The sequence below is a fragment of the Triplophysa dalaica genome, chromosome 24, assembly GCF_015846415.1.
Source record: "Triplophysa dalaica isolate WHDGS20190420 chromosome 24, ASM1584641v1, whole genome shotgun sequence".
NCBI classification, from domain to species: Eukaryota; Metazoa; Chordata; class Actinopteri; order Cypriniformes; family Nemacheilidae; genus Triplophysa; species Triplophysa dalaica.
The window spans coordinates 15802341-15822994 of NC_079565.1; the positions used below are offsets into that span (position 1 = coordinate 15802341).

The 20654-nt window shown below is 36.9% G+C and overlaps 1 protein-coding gene across 1 annotated transcript in view; it reads right to left on the reverse strand.

Annotated features, from left to right (window-relative positions):
- wwox (WW domain containing oxidoreductase) overlaps positions 1-20654 on the reverse strand; it is a 193158-nt gene that overhangs the window by 171519 nt on the left and 985 nt on the right. The window contains exons 4-5 of the mRNA XM_056739610.1: positions 20288-20457; positions 8675-8781 (exon numbers count right to left, since the gene is read on the reverse strand). Of these exons, the coding sequence (XP_056595588.1) occupies positions 8675-8781; positions 20288-20457 (277 nt within the window). The remainder of the gene's footprint in view (positions 1-8674; positions 8782-20287; positions 20458-20654) is intronic.

Sequence of the window (20654 nt, forward strand, 5' to 3'; positions counted from 1 at the left end):
TTGGCTTATTCCCTTCTTGCCACAGATTATTTGTTTCTGCACGCATCACGTAAAGAAATTGCACGAATTTGACCTTAGCATTTGAGTTACACAGTTGATTCTGGGGGTCTCCCGTTACCTCATCAAAGCAACACATTAAAAGACCAAACTACAAAGAACTACACACAGCAGTGTCAAAGCAGACAGAATAAGCCCCAGACTTTCTCAAGCCAGTTCTGTTAAAAACAAATGCAGTTTGTCGTTCATCCGTTTACCTTGTGTTGTTTTCTATTTTAAACACTTCAAAGCCCTGATATTTACTTTCCAAGGGTATTCGCCCAAAAAGCAGACTAAACACTGATTTCTTTTCAAAAAAAAATTTCATTCTCTCATCCATCAATGAAACTCCCCAAAGCGGTTATACACAACAACAGTCTACAAACAGCTATTCTGACGTAGCTTCCCATGTAACGTGCTACTCATAGTTTAAACTAGTCAAGCAACTCTGTGTTAATACTTCACAACCACTAACTAAAATACTACAGGAACAACATTGGAGCTGTATAAAGAGACTTTAGACCAGTTGATTATAAATGATACATCTGGCAGAGGATTTGGTCCACTGAAAAAGGGATTATGTGCCTTAACATTTTTAAAATATACTTAATATAATTATGTTTCTGTTATTAACAACAACAACAATTAATAAAATATACTAATAAATAATAATAAAATCTACTAATTTTGGGTTTTAAGATTTAAATTATTTTCTTTGAGTAATTTTAAATGAACAAATTATTAAGAAAATCCAACTCAATTTTATCATGTAAAACCCCTTTATATTGGTCTAATTAAGTTAATTTATTTATTTTGTGTTGAGACTACATAAATCATTTTTGTAGATATAACTACCGTGGCAATTGATCTGTGGTTCACTGCATGCTTTGTATCTGACTGCATTATGAGATACATTTTCAAGATTAACTGTCATTTTAAGTGTTTTTAGTAAAAAGAAAGACTTGTTCGCGGTTGATTTTTGATCTTTAAGATTTAGGATGGTTTTGGAATTTTATTTTTATGTTTGGGTTTTTTAGTGTTTCACGTTATTAAGAAGAGCGGTGCTTGTGCCTAGGCTGAGCGAGGCACAATATCAGTCATAAAGTGTGTAATTTCACATATTGAGCAATAATGTCAGTACAGAGACCACCAGTCTCTCTTATTTAACAATTTCTCTTGTATTTCTTGTATTTCAATTTGAAAGTAAGTGATCCGTGAAGTTTGAGTTACACAAACGTTTTTGTACAGTGTCATTTTTTCTATTTACTTTAAGTAACATTTTCTTTATATTTTAACAAAAACTTAACGTATTTAATAAATTGAAATTACTTAGTAAATTGTACTTGAATAAAAGCATTACATTTTAGGCTAAAATACTCTGCAAGATTATTCAATCTGGACTTGTTGCAGAAAGGCTGAGCCAGTCTGCAGATTTGATTAGTAAATTTGCTTCTATCTGAAACTTTCAAAAAGTGTATGATGTCTAGCTTCAAAAAAATCTGTTCAGATTTTAAAAGTCTTGTAGTGTATTCCAGCCATAAGACATCTACTGTGTAAAAACATCTGATACATGTCTTAGAAAAGGCATACATTTTACAAACATTCAAAATCATAAGCATCTTACAGACACACTGTAGATATCTAGAAGATATTAGCCAGAAAACGTCTCAGAGATGTAATGCAAATGGACAAACACAAATGTCTCTGATGTTTATGTGCTATCAGGAATCCAAAGCAAATCACTGTGCTTTATATTTTATTAGTATGCTTTTCCTGGAAAATTGGATGGCAAAAATATAAATAACCATAACAGAAAAAGTGTGTTAGTTGAAAAAGACTATTCTGATAGCTCGTATAATGCTAGTGGTTTCACGTTTAGTAACTACACTGATTTGAGATATCAATAGCACTTTCCCTTCACTAGTGCTACATAAAGAGCACGACACAACCGCAGCTCGCATTTAACAAAACAACGGCCGAAGACCGTGAAGTCTAAACATGGTCAGTTATCCAATTACAAAGACCTGTCTATCCACCACAATGTTAATATGTTTTTTACACATTACAAGGTTGAGTTTTGCTCCCATCAACCCTCAGTGGAAACGAGGGCTCATCCTAATTGGTTCCAGAGCTCACCCTAACAACACAACGCATCTTCAGCCCACACGTAGCGTGTTCATTTTCATCTTGATTGTAAATAGTGTTTCAGGAAACACATGCTAACACGATGCTAGGTCGGCAATTAGCATGATTACAAAGTACCTCATTACCATTTTGACACGAGGAGAAAAAAAATGGGGCTAATGCTCTTAAATGGGAAAAAGTGGCTAAGTTATTCTGCTGGACATTAGACGGGCCTTGATCTGAAAACAATCCCTCGTGGGACTCTATTAAACATATCTCACGGGGTCATGAATCAAACATCAGCAGAATTTTATAGACAATCAGGAAAATTAAACACGCACAGTCTTAACCCATTAATACAAAATTCTTAAGTTATCTTTAAAATAAGACGCACAATCTGGACAAAGACTGATGATAATAATAACTTTATAATAACGTCAAATGTATTATTATAACTGTCATTGTTGTTACTCTCATAATTAGCATTATTATGATTATAAATAATAATTTTGTTATTTTTGCTATAGAAGGTTTCAAAGCAACAACATAAAGAAATGTTACTGCGCATGCATGCATTCATGGACTGCCCTTTACTTCCAGTACAAGTGATAGATTATTTCTGATAACAAGCAAAAGATACGGAGAAGAACCGTTATTTGCTTAAACTCCATTATTTTAAATTTAGACTGATATTCCAAAGTCAATAACTAGATGTAAATGTACCATACAGTTTAATAAATTAAAATACAACAAAATTCAACAAATCATCGATTTAATAAAGTTATTATACAATAAAGTTATATATATATATAGATGTTCATTTTAAATAAAATATAAATAGTTATACTATAAGACACTAGACAAAGACCAGAAGTTTACTGCGGTCCAGGTGTGCGGTCTGATGAAACGGTCTATAATAATTATTATTATTATTACCACTTATCTAAAGACATTGTGACAAAACTTAAAGATGGGGCACGACTCTAGACTCATTTTTCTCACTGGTCGCACTGGTGCAGTTGGTAGCATCAACTTACAATTTGGTCGCACCTTTTTATAGTAATCATAAAGATCTTGCAAAACTACCTCAATTGATAAGTCGTTCTGTTATTTGTCACTCTGTCTTTTAAAACAGTCATCTAGAGACCACTTCATATTTGCACTTTAACACTGGCGAGCCCAATAAATAAAAAATAAGTGCAAAGAAACTTTTTATTTGTTATTTTATTCAGTTGTTATTATTTAGTTTTATATTCACGTTATACAGTATATTGGCTATGAAAATATCTGAAATAAAAATAACCTTTCAGTCTTCACAAAGATGCTGTTTCATGCATTCGGACTTCTTTACAATGTTAAACGTGCGTTCTTCTCATGCTCATAAACGAGTTGGACGCATCACATAGTGTTTCTGTACTCGATACAGTCCCCAAGCACTCAAACTTGTTTCGGAAAGTTTTTTATAAGTCTGGATCCCTGTTACGAGTTCCTATTGTTTTTATTGGGAAATTCTTCAGGAAAAGCTGTGATGGATGTTCTTTAAACGCTGGATATAACGCTGGATAAGGAAATGGTTTGAAACTGATAGCTGCCGCTGTCCCAGCTCTAAAAGATGCCGGACATGAACTGGACGCTAAGTCATCTGTCTGTGCTTTGTAGGCAATCGGCGAGTATGTGCGTAATGTAAAAAGCACGACGGGATAATTGTGATGATGTGTTGTGTGCTCGTGCTGTAGTTTCATCACACTGCTTGCCTCCAGCAGCTCGTCTTTTTCCAGAAATAATGGTACAGCTGTATCTCTCTTTTATAAATTTGATCAAACTAAATACTCTTCCAATAAACGAGGTATGCAATACTAATCTATTTAAGATTAATATGAGATTGGCAGCAACTGCGTGTTACCTCATCTTTAAGCAACCAACAAGCGGCATGATTTGAGGCATCAGTCTAACCATAAATATCACTAGTCTATCAGTATTGTTTAATGTTACAAGCTGGCTGATCAATTGATGAAAAGCACAAAACAAGACAACAGACCTGTAGGTCTTTAACCAATCCAGCAGGGCTGTTTTTATTTGCTCCAGTGCACATCTGCTGTTTAATTCCCATCAGCCTTTAATGTGGCCCCATTGCAGACAATAAAATCTCCACCCGCTCAAATCCATAAACACCACCAATGTGCTTTTATTTGTAAAACATATTTGTAATATAAATATTCATCCTTTACTAATATTCCCTATTTTGAAAGACTAAAATATTTTGAGTTAAACTTGGAGAAAAGGTTCTGGAGACCCAAAGGTTTAGTTTCTGAATGTTACGATCCAAAGGTTTAGTTTCCTTTTGTAAAATGAAGTTTGACAAGTCACATGTATATAAATAAGAGAGTTGAGTCAAGCCAAGCAACCATTTCTCCTCCAGCTCAACTCAACGGTACCTGAGCAATGAAACCGACCAGACCAGATAGCATCGGCAATAATTATAGCACCACAAACTTTGATATAAAGAATAAAAGAAATGACCATTTAAAAAATGAATAAAAGATCGTTTTAAACCTACATCTCATTACTGTCCTTCCAAAACCTTAAATGTCCGAATTAGGTTTTTTTCGGGAAATGGAAAAAACACTGTACATACCGTTATGTCAAAGTGGACAAGCACTTTCCAATACATTGTAATGGATGAAAATTTGCAAAAACCCAGCGACAAACATAAAGGGTGATTAAAAATAATGATTTATGACACAAAAAAAAGGATTTTCAGAGTTTGATTCTGAAAATATGGGCGTTGTAGGTTTGATATGAAGAGTTAATTAGCAAAAACAGATCTGTCTTTAAACACTTTTTAAATCATGTCGTTTGATGTGCATTCAGAGTAAATCAAGTAAATCAAACTGCAGTTTTGTTGTTTTAAAAAATACAGCTAACTTAAACAATTAAAACATGATTGCATGATTGCAAACTTTCCTGTAGCTCAGTGGTTAGATCATTGCGTTAACAACGCAAGGTTGTGGGTTCGATCCCAGGGGATAGCAAATACCTATGTAAAATGTATAGGATAAAGCAATGTAAGTCGCTTTGGATAAAAGCGTCTGCCAAATGCATAAATGTAAATGTAATAAAAACATAAATTTGAACTGTTTTTACGAATAAACTCTTCATTCCTCAATCATACTGACTATTTTTTATAGAATCATATTCAGTATTCTCTATTGATTCTAATAGTGTTTGGGGATCTGTTGGCTTTATTATATCATGATACATAACAATTATCGGAAATAAATTGACCATTATATAATTTGAATGCAATAATTTAATAAATGGGAATAATAAATTAAAGGGATACTTCACCTAAAAAAATAAAATTCTGTCATCATTTACTCATCTTCAAGTTGTTCTAAATGTGTATAAATGAAAGATATTTGGAAGAATGCTTATTATCAGACAGATTTTGCCCCCCATTGACTCCCATAGTAGGAAAAAAACATGGAAGTCAAAAGTGCCCCAGAACTGTTTGTATTCTTCAAAATGTCTTCTTTGGTGTTCAACAGGAAAAAATAATCCTACTATTGGAGTCAATGGGGCAAAATTATAAGAATTCTTCCAAATATCCTTCTCAGTGTTCATCAGAAGAAAGAAATGTGTACAGATTTGGAACTCGAAGGTGAGGTAATGATGACAGAATTTTCATTTTTGGGAGAAATATCCCTTTAAATAAAACATAAAATATATGTCATGTATATAAAATATAACAAATATATTGTGACATCTCTCGGCAGCCGTACACAGTGGGAGGTGAAGAAGCCAAGCACATGACCCAGAAAACAGCACACCTGCACATCCTCCTGACCTCTAAACCACCGGTGCCCTGTGCTGTGACCTTGAAATAACCCCTGGATGACCCTCAGCCTCTCCGTCCACAGATAACCCCAGTGGACGGGGAAAGAGGAGATGGATGAGTTCCCTGCCGAGGGGTTAAAGCAAATGAGAAGTGTGTGCGTGGGGCAGAACGAGCTGATTCAGCGTGACTCTGCGCTTTCACAGATACTGCTGCTGCTTTTGCTCACCGTCGCTGGTGAAAATGAAAAGATGGAGGTGTTTTCAGGGTGATTAGGAACATTGTCCGCATGAAGAGAGAATGTGCAGAGCGGCCTGACCTCCCACTATTAATACACCATTGTTTCTCTCAGGACAATCAGCAACGTCTTAGCACAGGAGATGACATCAGCGCACGAGGACCATATAGTATTTTTATGTTTCTACACAAATTTTACGTGGTTTGATACTAAATAAAAATATCCTACTATTACAACGTTTACATGCCATTTTTTATGTTTTCTCTTTAAACCATTTCTCTTAAAGCAACAGCTCCTTAACTTTCTGTCTAATTCAATAGATGAAGCCCACAACCCTGTTTTATCTCTTTTTATTACAATGTGATAAGACACGCGATACTGCCGGGTTTGCCTCTGGATTTAGGACTTTCAACACTCGTGTTCATCACTTACACTCACACTTCCCCTGCACTTTCTCCAAGTGACCTGGGAAGCAGATCTGATGACCCTTCATTCCACAGATTCCCAAACCCACATCTTTATCAAAATAACCTCGCCCGTAAGAGCGTGGGAAGACACGGGGAGTACATTCATCATTTTAACGATTCATTTCCACGTCCCGTCCTTTCCCGAATCTATTAATACCGTTCCCGAGGTGTAAGCGTGTATTTGCCGTCGATGAGATTTATTCCGATATCATGCCTACCATTACTCATCCGGCAGCACCTGCGATTTAAGAGTCAAATCCTATTCAATATTTTTTAATCAGAATATGAAAATCTTAACTTGATCAAGGTCTCTTCTGCTATTACTTTCCTCATTTCTCACCAGAAGAGTCCGGAGGGCTCATATTTGGAGAATTAAATTCCAGCGTCGTGCGAATGTTTTGCAATAATAGTTAGAGAATGAAAAATTAAAACTCACGGTAAGGTGTCGGTAAACATTAATCAGGTCGGCCGGCTTTTTTGCCAGGTAATTTGCCTTAATATTTAAATGTTCTTTAATAACTGGGATTATTAAAGGATTCTGCAGATGTCTCCATAGCGTTTCTCCGCCGGCGGACTGCGGCGCGCTTGTAAAATGCCTCGGAGCTGAGTTGCTACATTTATTAAAACACGGCTTGATTTGAAGCTGTCGGAGCTGAGGAATTATCTGCCGTCGAGAGGGGGCTTTGTTCAATTAGATATCGCCACTGCTTTAAAACACTTTAGATTCCCCTGTAATCCATTGGCATCCTGTAATTAATCAACTAATTTCCAGTCTCAGGATGGCTGTAATTACTGCGCCTCGTAATAGCTTATTCTTTCTGCTCCAGCACCTACATTTCATTTGTTTATTTTCTCACACTCATAAATCTGGGGGAGTGTCAAGAGCGCCACAATATTAGTGCAATAATCAAAGTTAATTATCAGACGCCCTCGCGCCTCCCCCCTCCTCCTCCCGCTAATAACGGAGACTATCCGAGAGATCGGTCTCGGCTCGGGCTGCGAGCTCATGGCCACGGGCAAAATCTCTCTCTCCCGCACAACTTCAGGAGGAGATGAATATTAATCAAGAATTAGGCTAGGAGACGTTAGAGAAGTAGCTGTTCCTTAATAGGGTACTGAGGATCTTTAAGAGAGATTTGTGATTTATGTGTAGAAAGACTACGGTAAGATTAGGTCACCATTGTTTGCATTTATATTTTATATTTATGCTCTAAATAACGCATTCTAGTGAATAGTGAAGAGTTTAAACCCTTTTATATGTATGAAGACAACAAAAATACAAATAGAGACATGACCCAGTAATAACTACAAACATTATTGACTTTAAATCGCTCCGCATGATTCCCTTTATATCAGGGGTTTGCAAACTTTAGAGTCCAAGGCTCCCCATTGTATTTAATAATATTCAAAAGGACCCCCTCTTACTCATAAAACTCACAATTTCTGCTGAATAAAGTATTTTAGAGCTTAACATTAACTGGGAAAAAACATGAATTCATTATAAAATGGCTAAATAATAAGAAATATCTTCATTTCAATGCTCATTTCATCTCATTTTAGTTATTAGTCATTCTGAGGCCCCCCTGGAAGTAAGCTGGGCCCCCCTGTTGATACCATTTCTCCACCATGACAGTAAATGATATAAAACAAAAAAGTGACTATAAAAGCAGTTTGGCTATTTTAACAGTTTTTGTATTACATTGTATATATTAAAAACCAACTCAAATTCAGGGGATTTACTAAATTAAGATGATCTGAAATTACCCACTTGTGATATTTCATAACGATAAGGAAACATCGTTAGAAGGTAGCTGCCTATGAAGGAAGGTTGTGGAACAAAGCTCATGAGTTCCACCAAATTTTGTGACAAGATGCCAGCTACACAAAACGAGATTTATGAAATGAAAAGGTCACAAGTGATGATGTAGGGCTGCAGAGGTACTCTGTGCGTGTGTGCGTAATCTTCTTACTCACCCACTCGTCCGTGATCAGACCCGCTGCTTTACTGGCACGACTTTTGTTTCGGCAGGCTAAGATCACATGGGCTCCGTGAAGAGCGAAAGATCGGGCTGTCTCAAAACCTGCAGATAGGGCAAGGGTGGGTGGAAGAGGGGTTGTAGGAGAAGAGAAATGACACGATTGAGATAAGTGCTTTAACTCTGATAACTTTGCAGAACTGTTATTTGCAAATGAAACCGAGCAGAGGGTGAACGGGTGCCTCGAAGATGAGCTGAAGTTCCATATCTCTGTTCCATTCTCCATCAAACAGAGAGCCAAAGGCTCTTCTTTAAGATACTCAATCAAGTCTTTTTTCATGTGATGAATGTGATCGAATTAAAGCCGAGAAACTCCAATAGCTTCTGTGTAGATAATGAAATGAAAACGGACCAAGGACACGACCTTGAGGCACCTTTGTTACAGGAAACAAAAACGTAAAGTGTGACGTTACAAAACAGAATTGTAAACCCGCGAGGGGGTCATAAATGATTACAGTACACAGACTGTAGGAAAAAAATATGTTTATATATATATTACAAAACATGATTTTAAAACACTTCAAAGCTAATGCGATAAGACAGAACATTGCCAAACATCAGAGATACTTCCGTTTCACTAATTTAAACGATTCCGGTTATTATCTAAATTTCATGAATTAATTTTCAAAAATTTAAATAGGTCACTCAGACTCGAAAGGTAGAAACAATGATCTAAATATATGAGGTAGGGGAGGCAGAAACGCGAGACATTTGCTTCACAGAGAAAGGTTATATTTAGGGGGGACTTGGGGTATTGTTTTGGCTGGTTTTGCTGACCTGCCTTTTTGCATTGTGCCTTTGATTACACCAAGTATGTTTAAAGTTTCTCTTAAGCTGGCATCAGCACTTTATCACCCGGAGTGGGCACCAGTCATAAAGGTATGCGCGTCTCAGAATAGATGCGGGAGGAAAAAACCTCAAGTTCATAACAATGGCTCAAGTTTGAGACTGCCACATTAATTATCAAGTTTTAAAAAATCACAAGGAATTTTAGATGGGGACTGGTGTTTTTTGCCATCCTACCAAAGGACACGGAGGTAAAATCTCAAAATCTGCAGCTTCCCACTGCTAAAAAACTGCTGTACTGTCGGCAGGACACTCAAGCTTTGTAGCCCTTCTCACGTATAATCCTCAAATGTTTTATTGAATTAATCGCAAGTTAAATGACAGCGAACTAGCTGAAAATGCAAACACATACTCACTCTTACTCCAAGTCACAAGTCATGAACTCTAATAATGTAAAGCAGAGTCAAAGACGGGTATAAATTGGGCTTTGAGGAAGTCTTTTGACAGTGTGGCTCGGACGTTCGTCTAGGACCGCTAGCAGACAGCAGGTGGATTAGATGTGCTGCCTCGTCGCGTGGCTGTTCCCCGTGCGGCCGCGCTTTACTGACTGGCCTGCCTGCTCCCTCTGACTGTGAAATAACCCTTGGCCATGCTGCTTGTAAAACATATTACACTGTCATGGCTCAGAAAAGACCTGACAGGCCAACACGGCTCAAACAGAGAGGTATGACTCAATCGCTCTGTGAACCTCTACGATGCAGGGAATTATGGGTATCAGCGGATATGAAAGTTGACAGCTGTCTCTGATGGTGAGTGACATTTGCACACATATCAGAAGCTTTTTTCCTCCACTGCTGGACCCATGAGACCCATGAGTTCTACTGAAAAAAAATATTTGTAATTATGTATTATAACAATATAACAAAAGATTTAAGGTCTCAGTGAAATCAAAACTCGTAATTCTTTTTTATTGCATAATTATATATTTGTATGGAATATTACACCTTTATTATAAATGCTTTATCCTTGCAAATCAATTATTATTTTTTTGCCCTCAAAATCTTAAAGGGATAGTTCACCCAACAATGTTGTAATTTTTTCCTCGCCCTCAAGTACTTCCAACCCTGAATGAATGTATGTGTTCTGTTGAACACAACGAGAAAAGAAAAAGGCATTTGGAAGAAGGTTTGTAACCAAATGTCTTTGTTCTAGTGAACAGAATTTGGGAAACCAGACAGTTCTGGAGCACCATTGACTTCCACAGAAGTAGTTTTTTTCCAGAACTGTCTGGTTTCCCAAATTCTTCAGAATATCTTCTCTTTTGTTCACTAGAACAAAGACATTTATTCAGGTTTAGAACAACCTGAGGGTGAACATTTTTGAGTGATTTTTATTTTATTCCTAAAATAAATTCCTGGCCCTTATCCAGAACCTTAAGATGACGTATTTGTGTAGGTTAACCCTGAAGTAAGCGCTGCGCTGGTTCACTCGAACGGAAGCCTTTGCATTTTTCCCAGACTTATGAAAGATCGCAAAAAATAAGCTCTGTGATTAACAAAGTGTTATGATGTTTACATGTTTTTTGTATCAAGATAATCTTAATAAATGAACACAAGGTCGCTTGATATCAAGCATCAATGCCTCCCACAACTCTTTCAAACTCTATTAAAAATTTGTTCCCTGGTAAGTTATTACTCCATGAATGAATCCACATCCACGTTTTAAGACATTCGTGTACACGTTTCATTATATGTGAGCTTTATATGCCTGATGACGTCTAACGTCCCCGCCAAAGGAAGTAGGCCTCGTCGCTTTTTCTAACCTGTTAGGAGCCGCTGCTTTTAAGACACAATAAGGCTTTAAAAAAATCACAAGCGGGTTATAATGGGTGTGTTTTATGTCATAGAATAAAACGTGAAAATATATAAAGGTTCAAATGCTTCCTGGTTTTGCATACAAATATACGTCATCTCCTCGGCTCCCTTTACCTTTGAAGAATTATACCTTTTTTCTTACAATACAAAAACAAACACTGCAACTTCAGCTTCACGTCAACTTAAATGGTCCTCAAATGTTTTCTGTTGTTGTTGTAATTTATTTTGAATCATCCAGAAAATAGACAGACTAACTCAAATTGTCCCTCCCACGATGCATTTCGAAAGATTTTCCAACATACACATGTAAAAACCATGATTGATAGTCCAGCCCCGTCTTTTCTATGCAAACTAACAGAGTCTGACAGCGGTCACGTGATTCAAACAGTCAGGCTGCACGGTATCGTGGATTAAAATGAATTTTAATTAGATTATGTTTTAATCTGATTTTCATTAAAAGGTAACTAGGAGTCCTAATTGTGAGGAGAGAGCTAAGGAGTATTACCCATTAAAACTCAAAATTGGAGTAGGATAAGAACTCCTCTCTGACAAACCAAGCATGGAATTAAATTTTATGACACCTTATTAGGAGTAATGGAGAGAGGCGTGTAGATCTATGCTGGAGCTCCCCCGCCGAGAAACAGACACCAAAATAAAAACACCAAACGTGAGAATTGAAATGTTTCCTTGTCAGTAAACCGCGAGAAAAAATTCGAGAGATTTTACGAGCGGATCCGTGAGACGGCAATTAAGTGGCGCGCAGAGACTTATTAACAAAACAAAAAAACGTGTCGCATTAGCGTTGATCAAAGAGCGACTCTTGCAGTCACCTTGTAAAAACTGTGGCGGTTGTTCGGCTTGAAGTGTGAATTAATCAACGCTGTTGTTTTTTGTAATGGAGAACAAATTAGAACATGTTTAGCGACAACAGAGACCTGCCGTGTATTATTTATGGAAAATACCCGGGCCTTGACATTAATCTGGACGCACTGACTCCACTTGTTCATCAAAGAGGCAGAAAGACCCGGCGCCCACATGAGCAGGGATCCAGCGTTTACTATAAACATAAAAGCACCACTTTAAAACACATTTAACTGTTAGTTATACATACGTATTAAATAAGTGGATCTACAGTTGCCTAGTCATAAGATGAGCGTGTCCTAGAGTCAAAAAAGTTTAGCGTATTGAATGTTGACTCCATAAAGACAGGATGCTCCAGAGATAACCTCTGAGTTTGCTGATGGTTTTATTGTTCTGCTAAGTTTCTTCTGCGGGTCACATCCTGGTCTTAACTGGACGTGTTCATTTTGGAGCAAAAAATGAAGGAGCAGTCCAAGACAAACACAAAGAGCTGACAGATTACCTCAACCACGTGATTCCGCTCATTTTCTTTTCCTCACGCTTCTGGCCTACTTTTTATCTGAACTTTTGACAGAATTACACTTAAGAGTGGAGAGGAGATTACGTTGTACTAACAACACCAAAGATCCAAAGCTCAATATGTCTGAGGCATGTTCACCAAATACTGCTTCAACATGTTATTTTAAAGTGATAGTGCACCCAAAAATCAAAATTCTGTCCCCATTTACTCATCCTCTTGTCATTTCAAATCTGCATTTCTTTCTTACGCAAAACACAAAATAAGATATTTTGAAAAATGTGGTTCATCCGCACCCATTGACTTGCATTGGTTTTGTGTCCGTACAATAAAAGTGAATGAGTGCCGGTGCTGTTCAATCCAACTTTCTTTGAAATATCTTCTTTTGTGTTCTGCGGAAGAAAAAGTCATTCAGGGTTGAAATGACAAGAGGCCGAGTAAATGATGACAGAATTTTCATTTTTGGGTGAACTGTCACTTTAAGAAAGACAAGGGAACACCGTAAAAAGTGTTTTTTAAACTTCATGATGCCAAGGACCCCCAAATAAGTTGAAACTTTTGAAAGGGACCCCCATCCTAAAATACATATCCATCTATATGCTTTATGTATTAAGATACATTTAAGCAATGTTAGATATTTATTATGACAAAACAACATATCGTTTCCAAACAAGTACATAGCTTCAAAAAATGTTAGATGTATAAAAAATACACATTTTCACTTTAAATCCGTTTACACTATAGAATCGTGTTTCACGACATTTATAATACTGCATACAAACCCTTAGTGGGTAAAATATAGAGAACTATAGTGAGAAACTAACTAGACAGATGAAAATATCCAGATAAACACTTGAAAATAAATATGAATATGAATTAAATGAAACACAAATAATGCTTTACTAGACTTCTACAATTTTCGCTCTGGCATGTTTATTATCTAATTGTCTTTTATTCTTGGTGGGGATCCTTAAAAACCTTCTGGAGAGCCAGTTTGAAAACACCTCTTCGAGAGTATAAATACATATTGAACAAAAAACGACAAATAATTACAGGTTCAGACTCTTTAAAAACTGACACAAAATAGAATTCATAATGAAAAATTAAAATGTTAACAAAAAACAAAGCTGTTAAGTTCTTATCCTCTGGATGTAAAAATGACAGGTCGATGAAAAATATTTTTTCACATTTTTAACACCCCTTCTGTCAAGATGATGGACAATGAGAAAGTGTAACGCAACCACTGGACCCAACACATCATTTTTTTCCCACTTCCCGATTCTACCTGAATGGCAGATCTAATGACCATATATGGTGATAAAGCCTGGGAGAGGCGGGGGCAGAGCCAGTGAGCAGCAGGTGGGGCGAGATATACATTTTGGGGTTAAAATAGGAAGTCTGGTGTTCCTGTCGGTCTGCGGGGAGCCTTAATTTACACCATTAATAACCCCCCATCTTCATTTTGGGATTGGGGGAGACGTTGTCACGGCCCAAAGTGAAATGTATGGTTTGTAATTACCGGCGTGCGAGGAGAGGAGTTCCACCTGACCAGCCCCACGCCGTTCTATTACCCCGCTGCTTTTGCCCCCGGCTGCCCTCTGCCGCCCTTCCCTCACGTATTCCGGCTTTGACCCCCAAGTGGCCTCGACTAAATCCCAGTTCCATTCTTCATTGTGCCGCCCGTTTGCATCGGTCACGCCGTCCCCACGGCAACCCTTCACGCTAGCCTTCCAGCTCGGCCCCTGCCATCCAAGAATCTAACACCGGAACGCTGTTACTTTCATCACTGTCATTGTTAAGACAAAGACGGAGAGAGAGAGAACCGACTGCAATGAGTCCTCATGAAACTTTAATATCTCTGCTCTCTCTGAAAAATAGTAAAAGCGAACTGATCCATAAACCACTTGAGTTCACATGCAGACGCTCAATTTTAAAACGCTTCCCTTCTTTAAAAGCCAGTAAAAGGCCTTAAACATATATATATATGCATTCTGGCTGCCCCGCCGGGGCGATATTGAGATCGTAATCATTATCGAATCTTTTATCCCCAGTTGTAATTTTCGAGCATGTTACATCAGTTTTGCCGTGCTTTGTGAATTTCATCCAAGGTTAATAACGCTCAATAATTTGACTAACCAACCATACCTGGTGTTCATTACAGAACCGATAAACAGATTAATCACAAGCGGACATGAAACGCACATTAAAAGCCTCAGATTCTATTTCCTCTGACACTCAATATCAATAACAGCCTCCACAGGCACACTGAAGAGTGCAGAGCAGATGAAAAATATTGTTGCTTTTAGTTTCTTGTGGAAATAAAATAACATAATGGATAGTTCTGGTTCAGCATGTCTCTTCAGCCGTGCTAAAATACACAAGGTAGTCTATTCTTGCAAGTGCTCATGTGCGTTTTTATTCATCCAGGACGTTAGGCCAGGACATACAAAAGTGATCACCGCCATTTTGGGTTGTTTTTTATAGCCAATAAGCTTTATGGCACAGCCGGGAGTTAGGATTTGCTTCTAGCTAGGTATCAGTGAAGGGGACATTCTCATTCTAGAGAGCTTCTGATTGGATGAAAAGCCGTGTAGTGCAGGTTGACTCATCAGTGCGTTTAGTCCATTTAGAGACAGGCTGTATGCTTTAAATATGTATATCTGCTATCGGCTAGGACTACACCATGATTTGTATAAGATAAAAGACGAGAATGAATACATTTGCATTATAAAATGATCTTTTAACCCTTGTAGTAGTGATTAGGTCTGTGGGACCTGTTTCGGGTGATTCATTTTTTTTTTCAACCTCAAACACTTCAAGATAATAATGTTTTGACCCATTTCAGATATTTTTTGCTTCTTTCTCGAATGGCACATTTTTCATTAACGTCATTTATTAAAGGTAAATGAGAAATATTTAACTGTAAACTGAAAATGTGTTCTATGTTGTTTGTAACTGGGATAAAGTCAACACATGTAAAGCCTTTGGACAAACGTTTTCCAATTTAGAAAAATCTGAATTTTTTAACATTATTTTACAATATCTCCATATTTTTATATTTGTTTAATTGTATATATTATAGGACTGTTTAACGATCAAGCGCGATTAATCCAGAATAAAAGTTTGTGTTTACATAATACATGTCTAATACATTCATTTTATATTTATAAACACATACATCTATGTATTTAAGAAAAATACAGAATATAAAAGTAAATAAACATGTATATGTCACTTTAATTATTTGTAAATATAAATAATAAATACATACTATATTTCCTAAATATGTATTCAAGTATGTGTTTATAAATACAAAATTATTATGCACAGTACACAGACATATATTATGTAAACACAGACGTTTATTATGGATGCGATTACGCAATTTTAACCATTTGACAGCCTTAATTTTGCAATACTTCTGTATTTATCTCTATAAAAACATAGATTCACGTCTACAACAATATCTAATGCCATCAATGTAATTATGAAAAATGCTGTGGGTCCACTAGACACGCAAACATTGTCCGAGTAACAAAAGCATGAACACTACACAAGGGTTAAGAAATATTTGTGTCTCTAAAATGTTTACTAAACAGTAACAGTTAAATGAGAGCTTTACGAGAATACAGTCACAAGGGCAGTGTTACGCAACGTTAAACACATTTCTATATCAATTAACCCATTATACATATAGTGCTGCTATAGGGAGTCTTTCACATCTCAAACTACACGGAGAGAAACATCTCAGACAAATGAGCAGTCCAGAACACATCAGCGTTTTACTCGCGCAAACACAAGAAACATCAATGAGGACACGTTGGCCAAAAGAGAGAGAGAGAGAATGACCAGGCGACACAGGACCGTTGAGAGGGTACAGCAGCACAGTCAAACAGCCATCAAAATTCAATTAAACTGGAAATACATAGCAGCCATGGCATTTATCAAGAACCATAAAACAGAAGACTTCCCGTCAGTACGGTCTGTTATTCATCCCCTGTGCCACCTTATGCACTCCATTTCCTGTCCTGACCCTGAGCTTTTTGCAAAACAAAACAAGGATATGAGAGTTAGAGCGAGCTCTTAAAGAACGACACAACGTGCCATGACTCAGGCCACCAGAAAACGCTTTGGGTACATCACGACAGAAGGTGTAGTATTAAAAGCAAACACAAGAAAAAGGATTTTGGTAACATTTTGAAAAGCAGGTTTGATTTTAGGTTAAAAGGTTGTGTCGTATCTGTGGCACTAACATCATTAAACTGATCGAAACCAAACACAGGACGTAACATTTTGATAACAGACCTCTCTTTTTAATTTGCGCCGCAGTTTCTGCACATAGAAAGCAAGCAGCATCAGCATCAGTGAGTGCACTCGCACGCTCGCCCGCCTCATCCACACGAGCTGATGAACTGAAATAGGAACAGTGTAAATATAGAAGCCCATAAACGTACACATGCATCCACGTCTTCAGCTCCGTGACTCAGAAAGACAAACAGAGGCACGTAAGCGCGCCGTGACCGCCACAGAGCATCCATCACCCTCAGAGACAGCCAGCCAAGAGGCCACCACCGTCACCCGACGACTCCTGCGATACACCTGCTCGACAAAAATAACCCTGCGCTGCTCGACTTAAAAACTGAATCCCGCGCATCAAAACATTGTGCACAACCGGGTATGTCGAGACAAAGAACCAGTGTATCCAAATAAAAGATTTATGATTTATTTATGACTGTCTGAACGTATAAGAGTTTTAGAAGAGGCACAGAGTACCTCGGGAATATTTGGGAAGTTTGTCTTAAGTGCTTGGATGTGGAGTTTTGGAAGTTTTTACAGATTTGTCTAAAGGAAAACATACAAGAAGTGTGATGTGTTCGTAATAAATCTAATTTAAATCACACTTATGAAAGTATTAACGTAATTCACACACGTTCCTCAAGCGGAATTGTAAATATAACTAAAAATTAAATAAAAAATGCTTTTTCCTGTCCGTACACCTTCCGTTTCGTTGCAGTCAAAATGGAAAAACGCTGTTCTTAAGTCTCAAACACTTTCTTTACATAAATAAGTGCAAAACAACATAAAATAAATAATATCTAGAACAATAAAAGTTATGCTTCATCTTATATTAAATATGTATTTTTATATCAAATGTCAGAATTCTTTGGCACCAAGCTCCAGATTATAGTGTCTGAAAAAGAAAAGATTGAAAGGAAACCTCGCACAGGTCTCAGGTCAGACGGTGTGTGGTGACGTGGCGTTTGAGTGAAGTGAACGGCGCTTTCGACGGTAAATAACTTTTAGTTGGTTCAATAGAGGAGAATTAAGGAAAGCGCCCGAGTCACTAATGGGAATGAATGGGAGGCATCAGCCGGGGTCAAACACGCACCGCACGATCAATGCACGGGTGCAGGTGTACCACTCCACCACCAGAGAACCGTTAACAAGAGAGAGAGAGAGAGAGAGGATACAAAAGAGCATTTGTTTCCATTACCGCCGTATTAAAGCGGTAGAAAGACGACTGTAAGTGTGTTTCTGTACAGGGCTAATAAAATACAGTACAGTATCAGTCCAATAAAAGCATAATAACCTCTCCTGCTGTAATTACCAGATGATGAGACTTATTACCAGAGAAATCCTGCCACTCCAATAATGCATTAAAGTGCTTAATGCATTTAAAAGCTATATGACAAACACTATTATTACATCTAAAATGACCTCCATAAAGGATTGTGATTCAAGGTAAGTAAATACACTCTTGTCTTGTACTCGCAAATACTTTTAGTGTAAGAGTAAATCATATGGCATTAAATATATAACAATATCATATTAAGTATAAGGGCACGGATAACATCCAAGTTAAACTTATACAAACATTTTTAAATCCACAGCAATATCTAAGCCTCTTTTTATTGAAAAAAAAATAAAGACTCATTGCTAATATATAAAACTAAACAAATATAAAAATTGAGAAATAATGATAAAAGAGGACCATAAATGTAGGATCATTTGAAGATTATGTTTCCAAAAGGAGATCTCAGTTTTAAAATCTTTTCAAAAATCTTTGATTTTTTTATATTGTGCATTCCAACTAATATCAATCAAAGTGCAGTTGGTTTGTTTCGATTTAAGCAGAGATCTACAACAAAAACATGATTTTTAATCATTTTTAAAAACGGAGTTCTGTCTTTTTGGAAATAAACTCTTCATTTGCTCTTTGAGCCCAGTGCTATTGGAGGAAATGAAGTAAGATTTATCCAGACTTATGATTCTTGTAATGCAATTATTTTAATGCTAGCTATATTGTTATTCAGAAATTGTATATGAATTACTCTCTCTTACACATTGTCTTTTATAATGTGTGAAGGCATTACTAAAATTCGCTGGATTCCTATCAGGATGGAATTATAAGTGATTCACAGAGCACCTCTGCCCTCTAGTGGTCAATCACACGACACTACAAACTCCATAAACGTGGCTGACTACTTTCTAAACTTTAAATTTGGGGGATTTTCTTTTTTATTAAAATAGTTCTTCATATGTAGTATGTCTGAAATATCATCCCTGTTCATTTTCAAAGTCTATGTTTAAGTTAGGAATTGCAATAAGCAATTTCTCCAGATGTCTCCATTATTTTTTGTTCAGCATGAAATATTTGAATATCTCAGTCACTACTCATGTAGGAACTCTAAGCCGTTAATAATAACATGATATTGTGTGGCATGACTGTTGTTATTAAAGTGACACTTCAAAAGTAGAACATTCTCATTGAGCAATTTATGTGCTAATGTTAATAAACATAAGTGAACAGCTGTCAGTGCAACACACGTAAAGAGTTAAAACCGCAAACATATATGCATGTATAAATGTAGAAATATATATTTAGAAATACATATCAAGGTCTTAATATACAGTCTATTCCTGGGATCACTCACAAAGAATATTATTTCTTTTAACACATAAATTGATCATATGTTTATATATTTGTGCAGTTAGGACTGCAAAAAGTAAAGGGGAAAGGGATAAGCCAATGCATCGTCTAGCATAGTTTATGCATTTATTTATTGACTTCAATTCAATGCTGTGTTTACGATCAGACTGTACGTTTACAAAATACTAGTATTTCATTGGATACTTACAGTGCAGAAGATATCTAAATTACCAACACGTAAATATCAATAATAACTTGTTAGTGTCTTTTTATTGTACAATTCATCATTTTTGGTATTTTGTTGTTTCATGCGAATTCTGGGTCTAGTGAAATTATTATAATTTTTCCTAAGGAAGGAATAAATAATGTTATAGTGCCATCTTCTGGATTAACACTGTACTGCAAAGCAGCTGGTTAATAGTGCAGGTGCACAACACAGTCAGGCTAATAAAACACAACTAATTTTCTAACACGCTGTACTTTTTAAGATCATTTTGAGAATGAATTAATGTTATATTAATAAGTTATATTAAAATACAGTCATATGTATAAAGAGAGTTCAAATACACATCGACTGCTTACCTATACCAGAATTTCCCCCTGTGATGACGACGACCTTGTCTGAGAGGTCCAGATTCTGCAGTACATCAAGCGCAGATGTGTTTCCATCGTAGCGTTTGGGCTTCACCTGTAGGTCTTCTACAGTGAAGGCCTGCCGGGGGTCGAAATATGTTGTGCGTTTGTTGATATGACTAGAAAGAAGAACATCTCGTCAAAGATCTGTATATAATAATATAACACACATCATAATATTATGAAATTATAGTGAAAGTTTTATATTCACTCAGCCGGGGCGGACTGGAAAGCAAATTCGGCCCTAAATTATACGACCCACATCGGCCCTCCACCATTTCTGTCGACAGGGGAGGAAGTCTGGGAGTGGGGGTAA